Source organism: Penicillium chrysogenum (assembly GCF_028827035.1).
Source record: "Penicillium chrysogenum strain IBT 35668 chromosome Unknown utg000002l_segment0_segment0, whole genome shotgun sequence".
NCBI classification, from domain to species: Eukaryota; Fungi; Ascomycota; class Eurotiomycetes; order Eurotiales; family Aspergillaceae; genus Penicillium; species Penicillium chrysogenum.
Window position 1 is genome coordinate 2,571,806 of NW_026622750.1, and position 25,934 is coordinate 2,597,739.

At 50.2% G+C, this 25,934-nt stretch overlaps 11 protein-coding genes across 11 annotated transcripts; 5 read left to right on the top strand and 6 right to left on the bottom strand.

The window, feature by feature from the left end:
* Nucleotides 1-1,513: 1,513 nt before the first annotated feature.
* N7489_004534 (type I HSP40 co-chaperone YDJ1) lies at nt 1,514-2,993 on the bottom strand (the record flags this gene model as incomplete). Its single annotated transcript, XM_056710286.1, has 4 exons — nt 1,514-1,830; nt 1,907-2,731; nt 2,808-2,877; nt 2,958-2,993. 4 exons carry the CDS (start codon nt 2,991-2,993, stop codon nt 1,514-1,516), a joined length of 1,248 nt encoding a protein of 415 aa, XP_056568707.1.
* Nucleotides 2,994-3,993: 1,000 nt separating this feature from the next.
* Nucleotides 3,994-4,662, top strand: N7489_004535 (cytosine deaminase; the record flags this gene model as incomplete). The annotated part of the gene is made up of 3 exons (XM_056710287.1): nt 3,994-4,152; nt 4,250-4,515; nt 4,641-4,662. 3 exons carry the CDS (start codon nt 3,994-3,996, stop codon nt 4,660-4,662), a joined length of 447 nt encoding a protein of 148 aa, XP_056568708.1.
* A 149-nt stretch (nt 4,663-4,811) lies between these two features.
* On the bottom strand, nt 4,812-6,082 carry N7489_004536 (uroporphyrinogen decarboxylase HEM12; the record flags this gene model as incomplete). Its single annotated transcript, XM_056710288.1, has 4 exons — nt 4,812-4,882; nt 4,943-5,866; nt 5,938-5,979; nt 6,028-6,082. 4 exons carry the CDS (start codon nt 6,080-6,082, stop codon nt 4,812-4,814), a joined length of 1,092 nt encoding a protein of 363 aa, XP_056568709.1.
* Nucleotides 6,083-6,838: 756 nt separating this feature from the next.
* trm82 (putative tRNA methyltransferase) lies at nt 6,839-8,430 on the bottom strand (the record flags this gene model as incomplete). Its single annotated transcript, XM_056710289.1, has 3 exons — nt 6,839-7,208; nt 7,263-7,940; nt 7,991-8,430. 3 exons carry the CDS (start codon nt 8,428-8,430, stop codon nt 6,839-6,841), a joined length of 1,488 nt encoding a protein of 495 aa, XP_056568710.1.
* A 252-nt stretch (nt 8,431-8,682) lies between these two features.
* N7489_004538 (60S ribosomal protein uL10) lies at nt 8,683-9,744 on the top strand (the record flags this gene model as incomplete). Its single annotated transcript, XM_056710290.1, has 2 exons — nt 8,683-8,790; nt 8,859-9,744. The coding sequence occupies exons 1-2, from the start codon at nt 8,738-8,740 to the stop codon at nt 9,742-9,744; spliced, it is 939 nt and encodes a 312-aa protein (XP_056568711.1). The 5' UTR covers nt 8,683-8,737.
* A 1,223-nt stretch (nt 9,745-10,967) lies between these two features.
* On the top strand, nt 10,968-12,587 carry N7489_004539 (flavin-containing monooxygenase; the record flags this gene model as incomplete). Its single annotated transcript, XM_056710291.1, has 1 exon — nt 10,968-12,587. The coding sequence occupies one exon, from the start codon at nt 10,968-10,970 to the stop codon at nt 12,585-12,587; it is 1,620 nt and encodes a 539-aa protein (XP_056568712.1).
* Nucleotides 12,588-13,087: 500 nt separating this feature from the next.
* On the top strand, nt 13,088-15,437 carry N7489_004540 (uncharacterized protein; the record flags this gene model as incomplete). The annotated part of the gene is made up of 2 exons (XM_056710292.1): nt 13,088-13,750; nt 13,806-15,437. The coding sequence occupies 2 exons, from the start codon at nt 13,088-13,090 to the stop codon at nt 15,435-15,437; spliced, it is 2,295 nt and encodes a 764-aa protein (XP_056568713.1).
* A 1,009-nt stretch (nt 15,438-16,446) lies between these two features.
* N7489_004541 (GNAT family N-acetyltransferase) lies at nt 16,447-16,965 on the bottom strand (the record flags this gene model as incomplete). Its single annotated transcript, XM_056710293.1, has 1 exon — nt 16,447-16,965. One exon carries the CDS (start codon nt 16,963-16,965, stop codon nt 16,447-16,449), a length of 519 nt encoding a protein of 172 aa, XP_056568714.1.
* A 463-nt stretch (nt 16,966-17,428) lies between these two features.
* Nucleotides 17,429-20,156, bottom strand: N7489_004542 (putative GARP complex subunit Vps53; the record flags this gene model as incomplete). The annotated part of the gene is made up of 3 exons (XM_056710294.1): nt 17,429-18,175; nt 18,226-20,021; nt 20,084-20,156. The coding sequence occupies 3 exons, from the start codon at nt 20,154-20,156 to the stop codon at nt 17,429-17,431; spliced, it is 2,616 nt and encodes an 871-aa protein (XP_056568715.1).
* Nucleotides 20,157-20,673: 517 nt separating this feature from the next.
* N7489_004543 (uncharacterized protein) lies at nt 20,674-22,993 on the bottom strand (the record flags this gene model as incomplete). Its single annotated transcript, XM_056710295.1, has 4 exons — nt 20,674-20,718; nt 20,786-21,504; nt 21,564-22,353; nt 22,544-22,993. The coding sequence occupies 4 exons, from the start codon at nt 22,991-22,993 to the stop codon at nt 20,674-20,676; spliced, it is 2,004 nt and encodes a 667-aa protein (XP_056568716.1).
* Nucleotides 22,994-23,401: 408 nt separating this feature from the next.
* Nucleotides 23,402-25,242, top strand: N7489_004544 (retrograde cargo receptor ERV46; the record flags this gene model as incomplete). Its single annotated transcript, XM_056710296.1, has 4 exons — nt 23,402-23,449; nt 23,690-23,963; nt 24,059-24,239; nt 24,300-25,242. 4 exons carry the CDS (start codon nt 23,402-23,404, stop codon nt 25,240-25,242), a joined length of 1,446 nt encoding a protein of 481 aa, XP_056568717.1.
* Nucleotides 25,243-25,934: the final 692 nt, after the last annotated feature.

Below are 25,934 nucleotides of genomic sequence, written 5' to 3' on the forward strand. Positions count from 1 at the left end.
AGTGGATGAATTTGAAATCGTCAGGCTGATTGAGAGTGACCGATATTAACTGGTTAGCACTTATCAACTCTGGAAGAGGTAGGATACCGTGGATTCTCCACAGCACTTAAATTATTGCACGGTACCTCGGGCCATTCTCTCATTTTCATCTATGGGGGCATGTAGACCAGCTCAGCAATTGGGGATGCATGCATTTGCACGGGAGAAAAAGCTTCATTTTGACCTCGGGAGGTTACAATACACTGTAACTAGTTATAGAGTGGTGTAGAGAACGGTGCTAATCTAGGCATTCAGGCATAAAGAAGCTCCCTGTTTTGAACCCTGAGCGCTATGGGTCTTCCTAGTAGTCTTCTTTTATCTTACCTTTATAGTACATCTGATAGTACTCTAGGTATAAAATGCACCAAGCATGCGGTATGTACGTAGGTGTTCCCATGTAGACATATCCATCCAATCACCATCGACGAAAGATCAACTAGGTGAGGAGTAAAGTCCATATCCGCCCTACGCAGTAAGGCTACCTCGACACAGTATAATGTTCAGATCATCATAGTTGAATATTGGGGCTCTGATATTGTTGCCGGGGTAAGGATGACCTGTCGCGTCACACGATAAACGTAGTATCTTCCGATTTTTGCCCGAATAGCCCATCACAAGCGAAATTGTCACTGTACGTCGACATGAGACACTCTTTCTCCTTATCTACTATACACTGGTCCACATACCTACTACCGAAGTCACAAGAGGGCGACCTTGGAAGTCAGTCCCACAAGTGCACAGAGGACCTTGAGGACTTCCAAGGAAGCTATCTTGTCGCACTCCCACCTTCTGCTCTTTACTCTTACGACTACACGTACGACTATCAACAACACGTCTCGTATCACAACCCATCTGCAAGATGGGCAAATGCATTGGAACGGAAAACATGCAACGTCTATTCAAAGGTCATCAAGGCTAACAAAAAAAAAGGCAGGAATCCATCATGATCACGCCGCGATCCCCCTCCCAGAGCTTGGTCGTCCTAGGACAAAGCCAGCACGGGAATATAAATCTTTTTCGATTCATTCGCAAGAGCCAGGCCCGCAGTCATGGTCTCGTCTCATCCATCTTCGATTCATGACTCTTTCCCATCGTCAGCGCAACTCCCCACCACACAAAATCCAGTTCCCATGGAAAACATAAAATGGGCGACAAACGCGAAAAAGCAAGGATCAAGGACCCGAAACGTGTATGCAAGAAGAAAAAAAAAGTGTTAACAGCCAGGAGGGATTCGAATCAGGATTACAGGAGAAATTGGGAAGTGGAACCCGAGAAGACAAAGAGAAAAAGAAAAAATGATATCTTCCAGGTCTTCAGAGGAAACGCCATTGCAAAGCATAAAACAAACAGGTTCCCCGCGTCAAATCGGGGTTAAGGAGAAGGGCCCCCTTCACATGGTATCATAAGCGAAGTCTTCATCATTGGCCTAGCATCAACCCCCATTTACGGCATGGAAATTGTCTCCGAAATCCTTCTACTGCGAAGCACACTGCACCCGCTCGGCACCACCGGGCACGTCGTCATCATCCTCGTCCATGCCGGCCGTGGCCGCGCCGTGGGCGCGGGCCTGGTCGTGCTCGTTCTCGGGGTCCTCGAGCTCGAAGTCCTCGACCATGGCGTCGGTCGGGGGCACAATCTTCTCGGAGCGAGGAGGAAGGACCTTCTCCAAGAGTTCCAGGTTCTGGAGCTCGTCCTTGGTAGGGAACTTGACATCGAACTTGATGTAGAGGTTACCGTGGTCGTGGTGGCGGAACGAGGGCATACCCTGGCCGTGGATGACCTTGATGGCATCTGAAAAGGATTCTTAGTAACGAGTTCTACAAGCTTGCGCGGGAAATGGAAATGGAAAACAAGGCAAGTCACATACCAGGAACGATAACCTCGCCAGGGGCGATGTTCACGGTCAACCACCGGTCGTCGAGGTGCTCAATGTGAATGGAACCGCCGGCAAGAGCGGTAAGAAGGTCGATCTCGGCCTGGTAGAACAGGTCGTCGCCCTTGCGCTGGAAGCGCGCGTGCGGCTTCTGCTCAATCTCGAACACGACATCACCGGGCATGACACCGGGCATCTGGTCACCCTCGCCACGGAACTCAATCTTGTGGCCATCGCGCACACCTTTGTCGACGTGAACGTGAAGCACCTTACGCTCAACGACAGTCTTCTTGCCGTTACACTTCTTGCAGCGGTCCTTATCACGGACAATCTCGCCCTCACCGTTACAGTCGGGGCAGACGGTCTGGAAGCGCTGGATCATGGGACCCATCTGGCGCATCATAGTCTTCATACCGCTACCGTTGCAGCCCGCGCACTCCTTGACAGCGCCCTCCTTACCACCGCGGCCATCACAGCCACCGCAGATGACGGACTTCTGGAGTGCCAACTTGGATACCTTGCCCTTGTAGATGTCCTCGAGGTTAACCTTGTGCACGTGGTGGATTGTGCGGGCCTTCTTGGGGCCTTGTTCACGCATGCCGCCGCCGAACATTCCACCGAAGGGGCCGCCGCCGCCGCCGCCGAAGAATTGAGAGAACAGATCCTCGGCGTTCATGCCGCCGCCACCACCGCCGTGCTCCAGGCCTTCCTCACCGAGCTGATCGTACAGCTGACGCTTCTCGGGGTCGGAAAGAGTCTCGTAGGCGTGCGACAGTTCCTTGAACTTCTCTGCGGCATCGGGGTTGTTGGTGTTCTTGTCTTCATGTGACGAAGGTATGTCAGCTGAGTGTTTCCAACATACGCTATTCGGGATCTCTGGGAGGTTGTCACATACCAGGGTGGTACTTGAGAGCACCCTTCTTATAGGCAGTCTTGAGCTGAGCCTCAGTAGCGGTGGGAGGGACCTAAACGAAAGAAACACCAAGTCAGATTTCAAGTACGAATCAAACCGGCTTGAGAACCGGCTAGGTAGGGTTCAACATACCCCGAGGGTGTCGTAGAACTTCGTTTCCTTGACCATTGTGAAGTATGCGGGGAATCAGAGGCGTAAAAAAGGATTATCGATATTTAGGTATTCGCGTGGAACCCAGAAATGAAGCGGGAGAATGGAGGGGAGATAAAGGCGCCGAAAACTTTTAGACGGCTCTTATATGAGAAATGCCAAACAGACAACAATTGCGGATATTTGAAGTCCTGGCTGGAGATGAGAAAGTGGAGGAGGGGGAGAGAAAGAGATGGTTATCTGAACAATAATAATCGAAGCCAAAAAAAGGCTGAGTAACTTTTTTACCCAGGCACCTGTATTGGCCTCGTAAAATTACCCCGATAAATTACCAGGGCAACTAAGAATTGACGAGTTGGCACTAGTTTTCTTTGTCTCGCTTTGAAGCAGACTTTGCTAATTTTCAATCCAGAATTGACAATTTGCTCTACAATACGGGCTATTCTATATCTTCAACTCTTCTGGTGGCTTCTATGTACACCCAAACTGGCCCGAGCGCGGATTCCACGGGATTCTGCGGCCTTCGATGGTCTTCGCAAGTTTTCTCCGCGCTTCCATCGTCCACGGGTTGTTTTTTTTTTACCGCTGACTAAGGGGTGATATTTCGCCCGAGGTGCATGTGTAGATGTCTGGAATGAGATGGATCTCTAATGACTATTGATTTAATGAATTATTGATTTAATAGGCATATCATATTAAGGGATTTATACGGGGTTTTTGCATGGTGTATCCTGCATACAATCCCTGGAAATGTACCAGTAACTTCACAATGCAGAAATTTTGAATCCTCGCCACTAACAGCCACCCCAGCCATATATCTCTTATCGATAAGCCAAGAGGCGAGGGGGAAAAAAAGCTCTTCACGGTCCACTCGGTTCGATAGTCGTCATAGAGGGGTTCGGAACTCTCCGATTATAGCCTGAAGTAGATTTTTCAATACTCCATATCTCGTAGTTCTCTTATCTTGTCCCTCTCTACTCTGTAGCCCGCACTGAGCTCAATCATTACACTCTTCAAAATGGAACAGGATCCCGGATTCATTGCCGCTGTGGAAGAGGCGAAGCAGGGCCTCTCAGAGGGAGGTGTGCCAATCGGTGCTGCCCTGGTCTCGAAGGATGGAAAGATCCTGGGCCGCGGTCACAACATGCGCGTCCAGAAGGGAAGCGCTGTCTTGCATGTCAGTACAGCGTGATATACTCCAATTGATAACAATTGTCGATCTATATCTATATCCACTATTATAGCGTTCATGAACTACCGCTAATACAAACAAGGCCGAGATGTCCGCCCTCGAAAACTCTGGCCGTCTTCCTGCCTCTGCTTACGAGGGTGCTACTATGTACACTACCCTCTCACCCTGTGATATGTGTACCGGTGCTTGTATCCTCTACAAGGTGAAGCGGGTTGTCATTGGTGAGAACAAGAACTTCATGGGTGGTGAGGAGCTTCTGCTCAACAAGGGCAAGGAGGTTGTTGTCTTGGATAACGCCGAGTGCAAGGAATTTATGACCAAGTTCATGAAGGAGAAGCCTGAGCTATGGTATGTCGTGTTTGGTTCTTGGTCTATCGCAATACGTAAAACGGCTCTCGGTCTCCTTGCAGTTGCATCAAGAATCTTTGGCCGTTTCATGATCATCAATACTAACTGTAGTGTCTGCTATACAGGAACGAGGATATCGCTGTCTAAATTTCATAAGGCCTGCACATATCATAGCCTTAAATACCCCGAGAATAGAAAATATCCACGCGCAAAAGTTGCGTTTCTAGATCCAATGTAGTCTTCAGATCTGAGTCGGGGAAGAAGCCGACTGATTTTAAGTTTCAGGAAACAGACACTTATACGGTCAAGCGGTGGATTTCTTCAAAGAAGAACTTGAGGTTCTCGGGGTCGACAAATGGAGTGACACCTGCGTTGAGAGACAATTAGTTAAATGATATGCAGCCCCAAAATATAAGGTTCGACTAACCGTGGCCCAAGTTGCAGATCCATCCCTGCTTGCCCTTCTTGAAACCCTCAACCATGGGCTCAACGGTGGCCGTAATGGCAGGAGGGCCACCGTAGAGCATTCCAGGATCAGCATTGCCTTGGATAGTCACACGACCATTGGCAATGCGCATGGCCTCAGCCGCATCGTGCAGCCAGTCCAAGCCGACAACATTGTAGCCGGAATCGCAAAGGTCATCCAGAGCATACCAGGCACCCTTGGCGAAGACCGTCATGGGCACAGGCTCCAGTCCCATCTCCTGCAGCCGCTTAGGCAGGTTGGCGGAAATGTGGCGCAGATAAGGAAGCGAGAACGACTTGAACGAGGCAGGAGACAGCTCGCCGGCCCATGAGTCGAAGACCTGCACCAGCTGCGCTCCGGCAGCGACCTGCAGCGCGAGATATTCCACACAGATCTCGGCAATCTTCTGCAGAATAGCCTGTGCCTCGGTAGGGTACTTGTAGACCCATTTCTTAGACTGCACGAAGAGCTTGCTACCACCGCCTTCAACCATGTAACACAGCAGCGTCCATGGTGCACCACAGAAGCCGATTAGGGGCACCCGGCCCTTCAACTTGAACCGTGTGAGGGTAATCGCCTTATAGACATAGTCCAGCTCTGCTTTAACATCCACCTTCTTCGCCATCACCTTCTCGTACTGCCCGTCAGTCGGGGAGTCGAGGGGCTCGGGGAAATGAGGTCCCTTCTTGTCCACCATTTCCACGACCATACCCATGGCCTGGGGAATGACTAGGATATCAGAGAAGATGATTGCGGCGTCGATGAGGCCTTCATAACGCTCAATGGGCTGGAGAGTCAAGGTCGATGCGACTTCGGGTGAGCGGCAGCATTCGAAAAAGTCACGGCCGCCCTTCGCCTCGTGGTATTCAGGAAGGTATCGGCCAGCTGTATAATAAATAAGGAAAGGTTAATCAATTGTTCTTAAGAGCGTAGTGCACGAATAAGTCTTGACTCACCCTGTCGCATAACCCATATCGGAGGACGCTCCACCTTCTCACCTGCGACTGTCAGCTCCGATCAGAACAAAAGCCACAGAGTAGGCATACCCCGTGCAGCCCTCAGCAGCAAATCGTTTTTCAAAGGCTCAAATTGTTCCTGCATTGTGTTGGTAGAATATGCAAGTGGGATGGAGGGGGAAGTGGGATTATAACAAGGTTCTCCGGGTACCGCGGCCCGCGATTATCGGAAAACACTTTTGAGTGGTAACGCTTTCTACCCGTACAAGTTGTACATTTATACAGCTTCGTTTTCTTCCCAAAGGACTCTATAATAATGCTTTTTTCCCTTAGAATATACACTATTCGAGTTGTCACACCAATTAAGATACTTGTGTGTTTCGCCAGTTGATCTTTGCAGTTGGATCCTTCCGGGATAGCCCTCACCAACAACACTCTGTTCTCGATCATAGAACAGATATCACCACCACCTTGTGCAGCTTGACATATAGCACTGAAACGGAGAACCATTCAATGGTTCCGTGTATGAGGCGGAATTAACCGCTACAATACGCGATAATCCATTGGAGAAGAATACAGTCATCCCAAAGTAAGGGTCGAGTGACACCTAAGGTTGGCATTCATTTCAACGTTTCTCCAAATAATATTTCTTGTGTTATCTCACTCAGTGATATATTTTCTTTCTTCTTAATAGGCCAAAATAAGGCGAAGGGGAAGTCAAAACAAGGATAGTACGTAAAGATTTTGGTGAATATATATTTTGATTCGGGTGATGCGAATTTTACGGCTATACTTCCTTTTTCTTTGAAGAAATTATAATGAACGTCGGGAAACCGTTGCATTAAATATGTATTTGGAACTCTAATTGATCATTTGCTGTACATTCATCAAAAGCATGCTTTTATTCGTCGTAGTCACCTCTCTTCCGCAGATTGCCCAAGTTGTACATAGAATCATTGAGCTCTTTTTGCTCTTTTTGCTCTATTGTTGCAGGGAGACTTGAGGTACCTTCGGAGTTGATTTTGATGACCATGGAGTCCTCTGCAGGGATCCACTTTCCAGAACTGAGCCGGAAGGATTCGAGAGGAGGTTGGGAAGATGACTTCCAGGTACTTGTCGAATTGGATTGTCGCAAAGTGTCCACGGCAACAAGAATAGAGCCTCTTGAATCAATGCCAACCAGTTCAAGAACGTTTCCAGACAGCTGGAGGGTATGTTGGTGAGTTATCGTGCTGTCGCTTTCGAGAGTGTAGCAAAGAAGCTGTGAAGACCTGCTCTTGATGTTAGGAGAATTATAGATATTACCAATGGTTATTGGAACATACCCTTCAAGTGCGACAAAGATAGCCTTCACAGGTTCAGCATTGTCGGCGGTAGGCGCAAGAGAAACATCCCAAATGCCGCGCACTGTGGTCTCTCCTTCTGACCCAGGAAGCTGAACTTTCTGTAAGATCTGATTCTCGAGCCAGTCCCACACAAGCAGATAGTTGTCGCCACCACCCGAGATGAGAACCTTGGGTTCGAACGAAGGGACACAAAGACTGCTGACAAATGAAGTGTGGCCAAAGCAGAATTGCTCAATTACATGCGCTTGGGGAACACCACGAGAGACACGGATGTGCTCGTCACGATCCGCGGTCAGGATGTAATTCCGCTTGCCAACCGTGTGATCCGCAGGGCGGGTAACGGATATCAAGTCCGTCAACAACGAAACGTGACCGATAATAAGTTGATGCTCGAAGTTCAGCACCACTCGTTCTGCTTGGTTGTTCTTCGATAGAGCAGCCTGTCGCATCTGCTGCTCCAATGATTCAAGGTTGCGCTTCGTGTGCACCGTGAGATTTGTGGCAGAGGGCTCATATGATTTCGCTGGAGCCTGGACTTTCACATATTCTCCGTTAGGGATCAGTGGGAAAGTGTACACATCTCCGAATTTGTCGCCCGTCAAGATGTTGTTTTCATCGGGAGTCAGAGTAAGCACAGAGAGCTTCTTTGGCATTGTACTATAAATGATGAGCTTTGCGAGCTTGCAAATAGAACAATATTCACTCACCGAGCACTCAATTGCTGGAGTTTTCCTTTGTTATCCAAGCTCAGGACTCGGACACATTTATCCTCAGAGGTCATGATCACTACATATTTGCCGTGGGCAGCAGTCACAAGAGGAATGTTTGTCCAGGAGTTTTTGGAAGCTTCTTTGTTGGAATCCTTAGGTTTTGACTCAGATTTGGCATCCTTTTGTTCCTCAGAGGTTGAAGACAACTTCCTTCGCTTTTCTGGGGGCGCTTGGCTTTCAGATTCGGGAGCTGCGTCAGATCTTTTATCCTCCGCATTGGCATCTACGGGCTGAGGCCACACGTCCAGGCGCTGACCACTGGATGCATCGTAAGAGTAGAGATTGCGACCAGCAGTGGCGATAAGGATGTCCGATTGGCCTGCTGACTGCCTGTTGACATATCGCAGACACTGGAACGGGTGTTGGAGACCGGCCATGGTGAAGTGTTTTGATCCACAGAATGGAAATGGCCGATGAGCTCACAAAATGTGCCAATTGTATGCTAATTGTAGTCAATAAGACAACAAATAACAGTAAGAGCTTCCGAGATCCCTCTGATCGAATTCCGGCCATGCCTGTCCATCATGGGCGGGTCTACTTTTTACATCACGTGATCCACTAGCGAGCGCACCACCAAAATTGATTTTCCCAAAATCGGCAAGCTCTTCTTTTCTTCTCTTCCATTAACCACCACAACAACAGACTTTCCCTTAAACAACCTATCTTCACCGAAATCAAGAAGAAATGGGGGGCAAGTCCGCAACCAAGACCGCTTACTTTGAGAAGCTGCGCTCTCTGTTAGTTTCGTCTCAATGGCGCCTTGCAATTGACTTGATCCAAAAATTCTAACAATTTCATGCTACAGTCTCAATGAGTACAGCACCATCTTCATCGTTGGAGTTGACAATGTCAGCTCTCAGCAGATGCACGAGATCCGTATCTCCCTCCGTGGAGAGGCCGTCGTCCTGATGGGTAAGAACACCATGGTTCGTCGTGCTCTTAAGGGTTTCGTCTCCGAGAACCCCGAGTGGGAGCGTCTCCTTCCCCACGTCCGTGGTAACGTTGGTTTCATCTTCACCAACGGTGACCTCAAGGGCACCAAGGAGAAGATCCTTGCCAACCGTGTCGCTGCTCCCGCTCGTGCCGGTGCCGTCGCCCCCGATGATGTCTGGATCCCCGGTGGTAACACTGGTATGGAACCCGGTAAGACCGCCTTCTTCCAGGCTCTCGGTGTCCCCACCAAGATTGCCCGTGGTACCATTGAGATTGTCTCCGACCTCAAGCTCGTTGAGGCTGGCAACAAGGTCGGTGCCTCCGAGGCTACCCTCCTTAACCTGCTGAACATCTCTCCGTTCACCTACGGTATGACCATCGCCCAGGTCTACGAGAACGGTCAGTGCTTCGGCGCCGATGTTCTTGACATCACCGATGAGCAGCTCCTGGGCGCCTTCTCCAAGGCCATCTCCACCATCACTGCTGTCTCCCTGGCCACCAACTACCCCACCCTTCCCTCCGTTATGCACTCCCTCATCAACGGATACAAGAAGGTCCTCGCTGCTGCCATCAGCACCGACTACAGCTGGGCCGAGATTGATGAGCTCAAGGACCGCATCGCTAACCCCGATGCGTACGCCTCTGCTGCCCCTGTCGCTGCCGCCGCCACCTCCGGCGGTGAGGCCGCCGCCGCCGCTGCTCCCGCTGAGGAGGAGGAGGAGTCCGATGAGGACATGGGCTTCGGTCTCTTCGACTAAGCGCCTCCTCGATGGGATGCGAATGCCATGTATTAGATTTACTTGAACCGGAGCTTGAAATAGCGACCGGGAATGAAACAACATGTCTTGGCAATGGATTTCCTTCGGAAACCTAGGATTCGTATAATGGACGTAGCTACGCCCATTGTTCGTTTCCGCTGAATTGGTGAGTTTTCAATTCTTTCTCTCTTTCCCCCTGCACTACGCACCCTACCACACCCTGGCGGATGATTATACATTTTTAACCCCGAGCATTTACGCCCCCCTCCGGGGCGCTCTGAAGATTAAAATAATGCAACAACAACACTCTAATTTTTTGCTGACGCCATGCCTTTACCCTCACACATGCTTTTGACTTGGACTTTTGGTACCTGGATTTGCAAGCAATTGCTAACTTGTGACAAGACTACAGATGCTTTTCATACGACCTGCGATAGTAGTGCCGATATGTTGTCGCCGTAGACAATTTTGTAGTTGGAGGCTGTCGGAAATCCTGTTCGCTATCTCTATTTGGACAACTGCCGTAATAGATGGTTGCTCAATGAAAAATCGGTCTCTTCAAAACTCAAATTCTTGTTCATGTGCGTAAGGGTCACGTGGTACGGAATCATGCCAAGACCACCAACACCCACTGTAGGAATAGGTATCTTTGTACAGCAGCTCCATACAAAAGGTACATAAACTCACAACGCCCTACTCGCTTTGCCCTTGGCACCGTCAACCTCCTATGACAGCAAGCATGCTCCAATTATGGATCTCAGTGGGCTCGGGGTCCGAAGTCCGAGTACGGAGGCCGAAGGTGCAAGCCTATTGACGTGAGATGGCCGTTGGTATTGGTTGAGAATGTAAAGCCTACGAGCTAACGGTTCCTGCCAGGCAGTATCCGTTACGCACCTATACCGCACGTTCAAACTTTGCAGGCTGCACATTATTTCCTTTTATCAGCCTCTCCGATAGTCACTTATTTGGACGATGTGGGCTTCGCTCTGTTCCAGCATAGCCCGACGATTCACGGGTCGGACTGGAGAACAAAAGTCCGAAAGCGAGAAGCCCGAGTCTGTGGGTACTATAGCCAAGACATCTAAGTCTTAATGCTGGACATGTATATGGCGCATGATTCACGTAATGCAACGGAAACAAGTATTTAAAGCCATGGTGCGTCCTGTAATACGACATATACTCAATAAAGCAAATCTCCTATCTTTTAAGCATCTCTCAACATCATGGAGCCTCACCACGAACAGCAGGTCGATGTTCTCATCGTTGGCGCGGGTTTTGGCGGCATCGGCCAGGCCTATGCACTGCGCAACCTTGGGCTCTCCATCAAAGTTATCGACTCTCTCCCGGATCTCGGGGGCACATGGCTTACGAATACCTATCCCGGGGCCTTGAGTGATACAGAGAGTTTCGTATATCGCTTCTCATGGGACAAGGAAGATTTGCAGACCTATCCTTGGAACTGCCGATATCTTAGACAGCCTGAGATTCTTGCATACCTGAGACACTTCGCGGAGAAGCACGATCTCCGCAAGGACATGGAGTTCAACACCGAAATGCAGTCCGCTATCTGGGATGGGGAGTCTCACGTCTGGGAGATCAAGATCAGTACCGGACAGACTTTCAGAGCACGGTACTTCATTACTGCAATGGGGGCCTTGTCGAAGGCAAATCTTCCCAGCATTCCGGGAATCTCGACATTCGAAAGGATAGTCGCACACACATCCCATTGGCCAAACGACTTGGATGTGACGAACAAGCGCGTCGGCGTTTTGGGATGCGGTGCGAGTGGCGTTCAAGTCATCACCAGCATTGCACCGTCTGTTGCATCCTTGACAGCGTTTATTCGACATCCGCAATACACACTGCCCAGCAACGACAGGTTGATCACACCGGAGTATAGGGCCTGGGCGAATGAGAATTACGACAGGGTTTGGGAGGAGCTCAAAAGCTCACTGGTTGGGTTTGGATATGTCGAGTCAAACCGTCCGTTCTTTTCCGTGGACCCTTCGCGACGTCAACAGCTTCTGGAGGACCTGTGGAACAATGGGAATGGGATGCGTTTCATGGTTGAACATTTCTGCGACATCACTACCAATGAGAAAGCCAACGAAGTTGTGTGCGATTTCCTTCGAAAGAAGATTTATCAGACTGTGAAGGACCCGAAAAAGGCGCGCAAGCTCATCCCCAACGAGATCTTTGCTCGACGACCGATCTCCAATGATGGCTATTACGAAACATATAACCGGGAAAATGTGTCGATCGTTGACTTGAAGGAGACCCCAATCGCAGGTATTACCTCTAACGGCCTGCGGACGGAGGACGGAACTGTGCACGAGCTTGATGTACTCGTCCTCGCCACTGGTTTTGACGCCGTTGAAGGCAACCTCGTTCGGGTGAACATCGTTGGACGTGGTGGTAAGGAGCTTAAGGATGCCTGGGTGAATGGACCTAAGTCTTACCTTGGCAGTTTTGCCGCTGGGTTCCCTAACATGTTCATGGTGAATGGTCCGAAGGGTGCATTCGGAAACGTTGTGCCGGCTGTGGAAGCCAGTGTGGAGTTCATTACTCATGCTATCCAGCGGGCGGAGGTAGCCCGGGAAAAGAATGGCTCTCAAGGGATCGTCGAAGCCACCCAGGAAGCAGAGGACGAATGGGGTCTTGCGTGTGAAAACGCCGCGAAAGGAAATCTGTTCAACAAGTTGACAAACTCTTGGTTTACTGGTGGTAACATCCCTGGAAAAGTGCTCGGTGTGAGAGCGTATTTTGGAGGACTGGGTAGTTATCGAGCCATCGGGATCAGTGCCACGAAGGATACCTGGAAGGGGTTTAAACCACTCTCCTAGACAGCTCACAGCTGGAACCTCTTACTGATCCTGTAATCCTTGAACTGTTCATTTTGTGTTGTTGCTTGTCATAATGTCATTAGTACTTGCGGTAGATCTATATTGTGCGAAACTGTCATTAGTCAAATCCTGAAGGCTAGAAAGTTCAGTCCTAGTTCACTGGAGGGGATATTCCTACCATGCCAATCCATGAGAGACTTTATTTTGAAACAGCTGGCCAGTCATCTAGCTATGTAAAACAGCTATGAGCGAAGTGTGCGAGAACCTCAAGTGGTGCGATCTGATAAGAATTAGGTTGGATCAGATAAGGAGCGAACCCACCCAGACCCCGGTTACACCGTGCTCGGAGATAACCAAAGTTGGAATCCCCGGCACCCTAAAGGTAAATTTCCGAAGTTTTGTCTACCCGTCGCTTCATTCTGATGGCAAAACTGCAGTGAAGTCGCCCTTGTCTTGACGAATCTTGTTTTGCTGCTTCACTTCATCGAGATAGTTCTACCATGGCTTTCCCACCACCAATACCTTATCCGACCCAACAGGTGGCTCCAGTTCCACGATGTAGTCCAATATACACACACGACGGAATCTGTGACTCAACCTGGACACCCACAACGACCACGCTTGATCAAGCCACGCCACTGCAACGAGAGATTTACGACATGGCTGAACGCAGTGAAGACCCAAGCCACTACAGCAACATGTTACGCGCGATGCAAGACACCCACGCGGTACCATCGGCTCGATCGCCTGAGCTGCAGCAACTGAGCTGTGTAACATGTCGCCGCAGGAAGGTCAAGTGCAATAGGAGGGACCCATGCTCGAACTGTGTCAAAACAGGAATAGCATGTGTTTTCCCAGCATCTGCAAGAAAATTCGAGAGGGCAAGCAAACCACCGAAGACAGATGTCATCGACCGTCTTAAGCGCTTAGAAGACATGGTCAAAAATATCCAGCATCCTATATTCCCGGAGACAACAAGCCCGCCGATGGACACAGCTGGCAATGGCATAGTCACGGCATTCGAGAAGTGCCCTTTCCTTGACACGGACCCCCGAGTGGCTCGGCAGAAGCATGGTTCTCCAGAAGAGTTTGGACGATTGATGGTTGACAATGGTTGCAGTCGGTACATAAGTAACCGGCTATGGGCAAGTCTAAGTGACCAGGTATGCTCCTATTTAGACTTTTTCCCTCTAGAATTCAATGCTAACGTTAGTTAAGATAGATGAATTGCACGATCTTTTGGTACCTTCATCTTCCCATATCGATGAATATCTCTCTCCGGATAATGTTCATTATGGCCATCAACATTATGACTGTTTTCTCTTCGGCTTTAATTCCGTGGCACATACGCTGGACAACTATCACCCACATCCAGAGCAGCTGGTGAACTTGTGGGATAACTATCACCGCAATGTAGCCCCGCTACTTATGATTATCCACCCAGAAACTATAAAAGAGGTTTTCCTTAAATTTCACCTCGGGCCCAAGTCCCTGGACAGCGATTCTGAATGTCTTCTGTTTGCTGTTTACTTCTCAGCTTCCGTGAGCATGGGTACCGATCAATGTGTTTTGGAACTCGGAGACACAAAGGAAGCAATAACCAGCCACTTCCGATTTGCCACGGAACAGGCATTTGTTCGAGCAGAACTCACCAGTTCTAAAAGCTTGATGTTAGTACAGGCTGCTGTCCTCTATCTGAAAAGCTTGCGTGCGTTGGAGCAGATGCGGGCTGTATGGACAATGACTTCCATTGTGATCCGTCTAGCTACGGGCCTGGGTTTACACCGGGATGGTTCCGCATTCAATCTACAACCTTTCGATGTCGAGATGCGGCGCCGCCTATGGTGGAGTATCTGCATTCTGGATATTCAAACTGCAGAAGATCAAGGCACGGATCCGATGCTTCATGATGTGTTGTATGACACCCAGCTTCCGTTGAACATCAATGATGAAGAAATTCGCCCTGGTATGAAGGATATGCCCCGTGTGAGTGCTGGTCACACTAGCTTGACTTATTTTCTACTTCAATGCGAAGTGGCTTTGGCCACGCGGCGATTGACCTACTATCTCCCCGGGAATCCCTGTTCCGCCTTACAGACGATTGAAGAACGCCAGGCACTTCTCCAGGACCTTGATAGACGTCTCAATGAGCGCTACGTCCGCCATCTCGATACAGCAAACCCACTGCATTGGGCTTGCAGCAAACTTGTCGACACAGCTGTTGCCAAACTTTCGCTTATAATATACCAGCCGTTGGACAAAACGCAAAGCATTGCCTCATTGCCCCAAGACATACAAAGCAGGCTTCTGCTTAAAGCCGTTGAAGTGATCGAACTTGCCCACCTTTTCCAAACTGAAATCAGAGTCATCAGATGGAAATGGGAATTGCAAGCACACACTCCCTGGTATGCTGTTGCTTATGTCCTGGCAGAGCTATGCAACAGCCGGGACAGCTGGGAAATGGAACGTGCGTGGTCGTCGGTGTCTAAAATTGTCAAGGATTGGCAAGCACATGCATTCAGGCAAAACAGGCCTTTGTGGCGGCCGTTATCGAGACTCATGATGAGAGCAGCGTCTTGTTTGGACAACCAAAAGGAGGATGCAACGCAGCCAGGAATTACATTGGATGATTCAGTATCCCGGAAGCAGTTGTCAGATCCGGTGAATTCTATTTTCGCGGCAGATGCTTCTTCTTATTTCAATCAGCCGAGTGATGAAACACAGCCCCAGAATACCGTTACTCCCTACTTCGGCATGATCCCACACATGGGGTTGGAAGAATCATCAGAAATATTTGGCGAGTTCGATCCCTTGCACCCTGATCTCTGGAGTTGCGGCTTGCCAATGTAGACTGACGGGGAATATTGTACTATGTGGCAGAAAAGCTAGCCACTGCCGTTAGTGAGACGGATGATTCTGGATCTCAGTTTGGACTGGAAAGCCGAAGGAAGGCAGTATAGCAACCCGCGCGTCTGGCTGATTGCCAGGTAAACTGTCCTTGTCTTTTGTATGGGATAATTTAGGTCTCGTTTATGAAATCCATATCTCCCAACGTCTACAAAAAGCTTGGCCGCTGGTCTGTTTATCCCCAAGCTTATACAAATATTAACTGTACGTCCATAAATCCTCTTGGCCTTTAGTCCGAGTGAAGATTTTAGAAACCTCCGCACAATAGAGAGCTTGTCGAGCATACCCTCCGCGTCTTCAAGGCTGAACAAAACCAGACTTTCAAGCCAAAATGGGTTCTTGTCTAATATGGTGGTAGGTACGAAGAATAGCTAGAGAATTAGGCGTAGGCTTTATAGTTTCCCTCGTAATACGGGAGATGCGTCTTTCGCCGAAGGTAAGCCTAGTCGACGTAAAGAGACACGCGTGTATTTGATTGCGTATTTCGCCCGGAAATTGCGAAAGCATGCTGTGAACTTCGGAGCGCATATGTCGTGTTTCCATCCTTTACTTCGGTCTTCTTTTTCGAGCGCGCTGTGAAGGCCGACTGTTCTTCATGTTCTGTTAGTTCAAGCACCAAAGCAATGGATCTGGAACCCACAGTGAAGGCTTTTGCTCGAGGAGATAAAAGCAAGTGACACAGCCATGGTTTGGCTGGTTGCAATAGAAACAATTGTCATCCTGGTCCCGCTGTAGACTGCGCCGACGCCATTCTCTAGCATGTTCAGTATAGTCTTTTCCCTTTGGCGGAACTCGACGTATATGCTTCTTAGGAGCGCCAGTGCGCCATATGGTATTTTTCCATATTGTATCCTGACCATAATCAAATACTTTGACAGGAACCAGTTCACATGTCCACAAGTGCAAGAGCTACATTATAGAAACAATGGGATCATGTACAACCACCACTCCCTCACAAAACCAATTCCCAACATTCCCCATAATGCCCCTCCCCAAAGACCCCATGGTCCTCAGAACTAACAAGCTTATACCCCTCCTTCACATACAGCCTCCTAGCTGGAACAAGGACATTCTGCGTCCAAAGCCGAATCCGCACGTACCCCGCCTCGCGCCCAAACTGCGTGCACTGCTCAATCAGAGCACGGCCAAGCCCAAAGCCCCGCGCGGTAGGCTCAACAAGAAGGAGACGCAGCTTGGCCGTGCTAGCGGCATCTCTGTCTCGAACAAGAAGTATGCAGCCCAGGAACTCGTCGTTGCGCTCGGCGATCCAGCACCGGTCTGTGGTTGCGTCGTAGTCGTCGAGGAATTCTGCACCCACTTTGCATACTAACGCTTCCATTTTTGTACCCCAGCCTTGCTCTTTTTCGTATAGTACTGCATGTCGGTGGATTATCCAGCCTATATCCCCTGGCCGGTGGGTGCGGAGTGTGTATCCCCAAGATTGGGGCGACTGTGAGGGTTGGGGATTCATTGTAGATGTTTTGCAGGGTTGAGTTTGTTTTGCAATAAGACAAGGAGACGATTACGGGTTAATATTGTGAAAGTGGGCTTAGATATTTCGTTGTGTAGAGCCCTTCCTTATCAGGACATGTCATTGGAAGGGCGTGGACTAAAGGAGAATATTCGAAAGAAAACTGACCCATACCAAGCAATAGCTTTGGATTTTGGTATGTGCAATAGAGAATTATAGACGGATTGGATCCAAGATAACACGGATACTGCATTCAATGCATTCAATCCAAGTGGTATACAACTGCACAACATGAGGTCAAAACAGTGTGACCTGAGCATACATAAACTAAACACCTTCGGGCATACAATGGCCCGAATAAACCAGCCAAAATGGCAAACAACCTTTCTACAACGATGTATCCACGCCCGAGGCAAAGTATAACCAGAAAGAAACAAGCCATAATGAGAATAATGCGGAGGAGCTATGCCCCGTCCTCAGTACTCCGCCCGAACCGGCCTCCAAAACCGCCAAGATCACGGCGGAAGAACTTGCCAATGTTCTTCAAGTTTTCATTCAGGTTTCCTGTGGCACTTTCTGTTGGGGTGTGCATAGGATTGGACTGTAGGGAGGAGCTGGCCAAGGAAGGGGACAAGGCGCCTGATGGGCTGGTCACGCCCGATGCAGAAGTAGCTGCCCCACTGCCGCCAGCCACACCAGCACCCAGGGTGCTCAGACTGGGGTTTCCGAAGCGATCAACGCCGTCTTTGGCAGCGGACATTATGGCAGATCCAAGCATGGAGGCGTCAAAACGGGAGGGCATGGCAGCGGCGGCACTGCCTAGACCTAGGCCTTGGGATACGGATCCGGTGCCAGTAGCAGATGGCCCTTGGAGAGCCGCGAGTATTGGGTTGCTCTGCTGGAGGCTAGATGCATAGCGGTCCGACGCACGGTGAAGCTGGAATAGCTCCACAAGGTGATTTTGATCTTGGCGGCTGCGGATGCCTTTGAGATCGAGGATTTTGCGGAAATTGTTGTTGTTGCGGTCAGCAATGTGGATGAGGTATGCTTGCACAAGAGCTTCCGGTGGTGACGGCCGGACCTGGAGGGTTTTGAGGAGAGTTTCGATTTTGAAGAAGCTGCTGTTCACACGTTTGACAAAGCCAGCGGGCGCTGGAGCAGGCAGCAGGGATGAGAGACTGCTCTTGAGAGTATAGGAATCGAGAAGCATCTATGAATGGAGTTAGTAAGATGTAGAATTACACAGAAGTGACATCGTACCTGTTCTGCGCCGGTCTCCGAAAGAGGCCTGCATTGGAAGACATTGCTGATGAACTGGCTTGATATGAGCTCCACCAGATGATCGGAGAAGGCACGCGCATATTGCTGCTTATGCAACAACTGTAAAATTTCGGTTGCCTTCTCCTTCGTCCGGGAGAGCATCTCGCCGACATATGAGCTCTGATCACTGACTGCTTCGATTTTAGCCCAAGGGGTGTTGCGCATTTCGCGCCAGGAGGGCTCAAGGGCAACTTCGACTTGGCGCACAAGGCCTCGTACAGCAGCAGATGCAATGCCCATGAAAGAGTCTGCCTGGCTTTGCAGATCCACCGATTGCTTCAGGTTCTCATCCAATCTACCCCTAATCTTCTCTTCCAATTGGGAGCAAGTCGTGTAGCAGTAATCAGCAGTGTTCAGAACTGTGACGTAATCTTCCACCGAGGGCACCCTAGACGGTGTGTGAACTGTTGGTCGTTCACTTATATAATTGAGAAGGACTTGCTGGGCGTATTGGTCCAAATATTTGGCAAACACCTTGGCCAGCTCCGCCAGACTGCCACCAGTTGAGAGCTTGGCACATTGCTGCAAAGCATGCCGATAGAAAGTGAAAAGCTCAGTCGAGGATGAAATCACGATATGCGAGTTGAACTCCTCGTCTGGTACCTTGAGGGGTTGTTGGCGGTATTTCGGTAGCAGGGCTGCGAGTTGTTTGTCTTGAGCCTCGACCCAGACACTGAGGTATGGCTCAAAGGCCTCAGAAATTGACTGGTTAAATACAGGCGGCTCGGCAGAGGCAAATGTATCAACAGACGCACGGGACGAAGGGGCGAAGCGACGTTCAAGAGAATGCTCGAAATCAAGCGTCTCTTGCAAGCACGAGAGGAGCAAATTGACATCGATCGTCTGTCCGCTTCGTACAGATCGGGATAAAATGCCCTTAAAATCTTCTCGTGTACCCTCGCAGAAAACATTGGCCAGGACCTCGTTTACCCTCCACGAAGCCGGGAAGATGGCCGCATTCTCTTCGTCGTATATCTTCAATATGCGCCGGAACCATGAATATCGGCGAGAGATGTTGTCCAATGATCCAGCTTCCTCATTGTTCCGGAAAACCTGCCGGTACTCGCGGAGCTGTGTATTGCAATACCACGTCACAAGTCGAGACCGTGCGTGTTCACCCAGAGCATCTGCAACTAGACACGACTCCGCAAGCATCGCGCGCTTCGAGCCTACCTCACCCTTGGCGAAGGCTAGCTCGAAGTCCTCACAAACCTGCTCTTGGAGGTCCCTTTGTATATCCGCGACGTTTCGACTGAGCATTGCTATTTGATCGATTGATCGGTATGACTTGAAATGGGCCATGAGCTGAATGACAGCCTGGAGTAGCTGTGCGCATTCGCCGTATTGCCGCGTCCGACTGAGAGCTTGAAGCTGGTCATATGCCGTAGTTAGCATCTGTAGCCGCTTAAGCGCCGTCATCGATAGCGTGAGGTTCTTCTTGGCGTTGTCTAATTGTTTGATGTCGGCTGTCATGTCGGTGATTGCCTGCTCGGTCTTCAATGCTCGCTCACGCACGTCATCGATCTTCTTGAACAGCTCCGAAAGGTCGGCCTTAGCTGCCTGGATTCGTTCCACGCTATCGGCATTGGAGGTGACCTGCTCCTCCACCAGCATGCCGATGTCATCGTCCAGCTCATCTTCGCATTCGTTCAAGGCATCGGCGATCTGAGAAACGGAGGAGAGGGTGGAGGGATGGGAGAAAACGGCATTCAAGTGTTCAACCGGATCATAGTCCACTATATTTACCTACTGTGTTAGCATATATAGCAGTGGGCACGAGAGGTCAATTGTTCCGCACCCGCATCCAAGGCGTCGAGGCGTGGTTCCTCGTTTGGCGACATGTGGCCGGTGGTTGTGGCAGTGATCGTCATTCCATCAGCCCACCAGAATCATCCTGCCCTTGGTCTCAACTTGCCTTTTAGTGAGGCCAATGCGGAATTCGTGGGAGGGAGAAGTTGAATGGGGGATGTTGATCGCGGCCCGCATGGCTCTAGCGCGCCAGCTTGGCATCTTCCGCAACTACCGCAATCCTCACAGGGCTGTTTGTGCACTTACAGAGACAATCCCTGAGATTTTCAAATCTACGCTTTACTACCAATATCCTGAATGAAAAATTGAAATGGAGATTCATTTGATTCATTGTTTTTGTGTTTTTTGATAAATCTTTTTCATAAAATTCCTGGCCCAGTGGCCCATGTCCAGATTGGAAGCTATCAAAACCATTGCCGTTCGCCCAAGCCATGCAAATGAAAGAAAAGTATGGTCACATTAGATGCATTGCTTCCACAGAACCACTTCCGAGATAAGACAGACTAGCTAACAACAATAGAAGTGGAAGTGGACGTGGAAGGTTTCAATGAAACCAGAGAATAGTGGTGGAACAAGTGCTCACGCCGGAGCAAGGAAAGCGGTGGGAGGAAGTGCATTGGTTGCCTGTTTTATTGTGTGGTTAGTTATCGTTCCATGGCAAATCAAAGGGCGATCCTTCGAGTGAGCTTACCTTGAGCTGTTCGAAGTTTTTCCAAGCCAGTTCGGGATTCCAGCCATTCCCCGCCAGGGCCATCTCTGAGTATTCGAAGGTCATGCCCGACTTGCCACTCATCTGAGCGACCATCTGCTCCTGCTGGAGCTGGGTATCGGACTTTCCAGGTCGGGGCAAACCATATCCTTCAGCAACGTTGCCACTTGGGGCAGCTGCGGGGACAGCTGGGGGTGCAGGAGTCGCAACGGGAACCGGAGCCGCAGCGGGAACAGGGCCGGGAGCTGCAACCTGGGGGACTTGGAAAAGTGCCTGGATCTCAGGAGACCATGCCTCGTGTCCACCGTAAGCGCGCAGACAGAAAATCTCACTGACAACTCGAATGCCACCGGGAGTGTTACCGGGGCCAATAATAAAGGTTCGGTCGAAACTGCGGGTCTCAATCTTGCCACCAACACTCTCCTCAAGTTGTCCATGCACCATGAGGGAGAGGCCACCAACGCCAGTGGGGCTCTGTCCAGTAGGGTCGGGGAGATGAGGGACCGGGTGGCACTCAATAAGCCATTGTTCTGCCTTTGCGATAAGGTCGGGGTGACGAGTGGGCGGGAGCGCATTGAAAACTTCACGGATTTGCTCAACGCCTTTGAAGGATCGTGACATACGTGCGGAAAGGTGACTGATCTTGTCGAGATTTCGGCTCTTCCGGATGTATTCACCCCAACCTGCCGTCTCAGTTTGACCTGCGCGGGGGCCGTAGTATTTACATTCAGCGAGAAAGTAGACTGATCATCGTAGACACTGGTGACGAGGCCGTTGCGATCGTTGTCGTAGCCAGGGAAGAAAGCACGAACGAAATTTTCGCCGACTTGAGATTCGTCGATGAAGTGAGGGGGCAAGACGGGGATTGGTGTCCTCTTCTGAGCTGCGACCTCTTCCGGGGTTCGCACTTGCACGTTGTTCAAAGTCTGCAGCTTGGGATACCACTTGAGCATGGTGTCCTTGAAAGTCGGGTCGGAACTGATCTCGTTTTCAGTCAGGTCAAGGAAGATAAGGTCGCGGAATTTCCAGCGCCATCCAATCATCGCCTGTGCATTTTTGATGTTGTTCTTTGACAGGTCGAGATACTGGATATCGGGGAAAGATTGTGCAAGGGTCGTGACAGAGCTGATGTTGCTGAGCTTGTTGTCGGCCAGGCTGACACTTTCAACTGCCTCACGTCGCTCAGCTACAGTCTTGAAGCCCAGTTCCCAGACCTTCATGAGAGCAGGGAAGAACTTGGACTTGGTAGAGACATTGGAAAAGATTCCCATGGCTTGGAGATCGGGGTCGTCCGCCAGCTTCGACAAGTCGAGTAGCTTTGTAGCAGGGAAGAAGCGCTTGCCGAGGATAGTTGTCATCTTAGTTTTAGTATCGGCGGTCGAGCCAGGAACGGGGTCCGCTGCGGCCAGCTCCTGATCAAGTGCGTTGGCAGCAGTGTATGCTTCAACGGTGACATGAGCTCCGGCGAAGACATTGTTGTTGATGCGTAGCATGTGACCCGCCAGATCAGGTCGAACGAATGCCACAAGAGTGTCACCTTCAGTGCGTGACTAATTGGAAAGTTAGAAAGGTGCGAAGGGACCTTGAAAACCACGGTCACCCAAAGGGAAAGAAACCAAAAAGCTCAGAATGTGTCGATCGTCGTTTTGTATGAGGACCGTCCTCGAAAACGAGAGGACACTGAAGCGGGGGACGTCGAGGACCGATGTTGGTGACCGCCATTGTGAACGAGGAACATACCTTTGTAATCTTTGCGCGGGGTCCGGATTTAATGAATGAGTTCATTCGTCGTTCGAGGAATGCGATGAGGCTCTCTAGGCCGCCATCGCGGTTGCTTGCCGCCTTGCTTGATTTCCATCCTCGGACACTGAACTGCTCCAGATCGCCACCTGTTTTCTTCTTGTGGTCTCGAACGTTTGCTTGGCTGTCGGCGCTGTAAATGGCTCTCTGGATCAGATCCGAATCGATGGGCTTGTTGCGAGGCTGGCCCCGGTTGCTTCCTGAAGGCCGGCCACCTGCACCAGTGCCGGCGGCGCGACCACCCAAGGTAGACTTATCGGCACGGTTTCTCTTTGCACGAGCACCGCTCCCATCCATGTCCATGTCACCATCCCGGTCGGTGCGAGTAGGGCCCCGCTTGCGGATTCCTCCGCGATCATTGCCGCCGCGGCGAGACTTCATGGTCTTCATGATGGTTGGAGGACGGATATGAGAGATGGGCGGGGTATCGGAGGTTCTTGGGAAGAAAAATAAGTTGAAAGAAAGCCGAAACTGCTAAGTGGAAGCGAGCAGCGCGCTATGCGCCTCAGATCAGGCAGGAAGAAGTTGTTCGCATGTGAGGAAATCGCAGTGGAAATCTGACTCGGAGGTAAAGAAAGAGCAACTGAAAAGACTGGAGGAAAGGGGGAGCTGCAGATTATGTAGTGCAGCTGCAAGACAATAAGAAAGTGACAGTGAATGACAAAAACAATAGGGCCTTTGAATAAGTAAAGTGAGTTCAAAGAAAAAGTGACGATTGGCACGTGATGAGGCGGCATTGTCTGCTACTAGTCCCGATTGGGTGATGACTCATCTCCTTGTTCCGGGTGGGCCAATCACATGCTGTCGTCTGTCCTCACGAGCACTCCTCATACATCGGCCCTGCAGGTATGTCTGGCCACTTGGAGGCTTCAAATTGGCCTTGTTCTCGTCTCTATTGTCAGGTGCCTGGAAGATTCAGTCGCATTGAGTTTTGAATTGACTCACTCGGGCTCTATTGTCGGTATGGCTGCCTTGCCTGTTTTCTTTGTTTTGTTGTGTTCGTTTGGTGGATGGGATCTCATCCAATAGAGCTTGCGTGTCCAATGACCACCTAACTAACCTATTCATGTTCTCTCTGTCTTATAGGCATTTGATTTTCTGCCGCTGTCCACAAACCCTCGTCTGGCATTTTGTGCTTCACCCTATGGTCATCAATTGACCGGCGAGATGCCCGCAAAGTCGCGATTCACGAGGCTAGATGCCTTCGCCAAGACCGTTGAAGATGCTCGCATTCGCACGAACTCCGGAGGTGTCATTACAATTGCTTCATTATTGATTGTTATGTGGCTGGTATGGGGTGAATGGGCCGACTACCGACGAATTGTGGTGCAGCCGGAGCTTGTCGTCGATAAATCGCGAGGTATGGATAGAGTTTGGGCTCGATCAGACCCATGATGGACCTGCACAGAATGAATTGCATGAGGCAAGATCGCTAATACTTCCTTTGCTGCGCAGGAGAGCGAATGGAGATCCACTTGAACATGACCTTCCCACGGTTGCCATGTGAGCTCTTGACATTGGATGTGATGGATGTCTCTGGTGAACAGCAGGTCGGCGTTGCTCATGGCGTGAACAAAGTCCGCCTGAGCCCACACAATGAAGGCGGCAAGGTGATCGATGTCCAGGCTTTGGACCTGTAAGTGCTACCCGAAATTATTCACGCTGTGATCGCAACCTCATTATCTTCCATTTCCAGACACTCCTCATCAGAAGCTGCGAAGCACCTGGCTCCCGACTACTGCGGTGAATGTGGTGGAGCAACACCACCCGCCAACGTTATCAAACCAGGATGCTGTACTACTTGTGAGGAAGTGCGCGAAGCCTATGCCGAGAAGCAATGGGCCTTCGGCGACGGCAGCAACATCGAGCAATGCAAGCGAGAAGGGTATGCCGAGAAGCTCGCTGAGCAGCGCCGCGAGGGGTGCCGGATCGAGGGTGTTCTTAAGGTCAACAAGGTAGTGGGCAACTTCCACATTGCACCAGGCCGTAGCTTCACCACAGGCAACATGCACGTCCATGACCTGGACGCCTACGTCGTGCCAAATGCCGGCCCGGCAGAGCAACACACGATGTCCCACTTGGTTCACGAGCTTCGTTTCGGGCCCCAGCTCCCCTCCGAGCTTGCAGGCCGCTGGGGTTGGACCGACCACCACCACACCAACCCGCTCGACGATACCAAGCAGGAAACCGACGAACCTGCTTACAACTTCATGTACTTTGTCAAGGTTGTCTCCACATCCTATTTACCTCTCGGCTGGGATCCTCAGTTCTCGAGCTCCATCCACAACGCCTACGACAAGGCGCCTCTTGGCTCCCACGGCCTCGCTTACGGTGCTCATGGTAGTATCGAGGCTCACCAGTACTCCGTCACTTCGCACAAGCGTCCTCTTTCCGGCGGAAATGACGCTGCGGAGGGCCACAAGGAACGCGTGCATGCTGGTGGTGGTATTCCGGGCGTCTTCTTCAACTACGATATCTCCCCTATGAAGGTTATCAACCGCGAGGCTCGTCCGAAGACTTTCACCAACTTCCTGACTGGTGTCTGTGCTATCATCGGTGGTACTTTGACTGTCGCTGCTGCTTTGGACCGCGGTCTGTATGAGGGCGCTATGCGCGTCAAGAAGCTGCACTCGAACTAGATGTTCATGTCTGGTCAGATATAAGATAGGATTCCTTATTTACACAACTTCTCTTTGCATGGGAAGGTCTATTCTCGCATGAGGTAGTTCCCTTCAAGCTGGAGAGAGGTGAGTTGGAGCATCGTGGAAGCAAGGGAAGCTGGCACTTGTGGCGTTCTTGAGATACCTTTATAAATGTTTTGCCATTGCGCTATTTTGGGCTAAGATGTAACTATCATCTATCGATAACATCGAAATTTTGTGATTGAAAATAAAAGCAAAAGACCAAACTATTTCACAGCTGATTGTCTTGTTTGTACATACACTGTACTTTGAGGGTTTCAAGTTGATATTTAAACATTGAGACATGATATGGACCCAACTTCCCCGGAATCTTATACATTCAGGATCACATTCCCCCTCTTGTGCGCGGCGGTAGAGCCAGTAATGCATCTCGGATGAGATAGGAGTTCTATTCCTTCCACAAAAGTCACGTTGGTTTTGCTGTCCAACCTATATTTCCCGAAGAAGCAGAACTAGAGCTAGTTAGTTGATGGCACATGCCAAATACATACGACCAAGATGTAAGAACTGCTCTAGAACTCGAATCCATAAGAAATAATGGCCGTAAACTATGTATACATTTACCCGAGAGGTATCTAACGGTAACAGCGATATCAGAGAAAGGCTAAATACATTCATACAAAATCTCC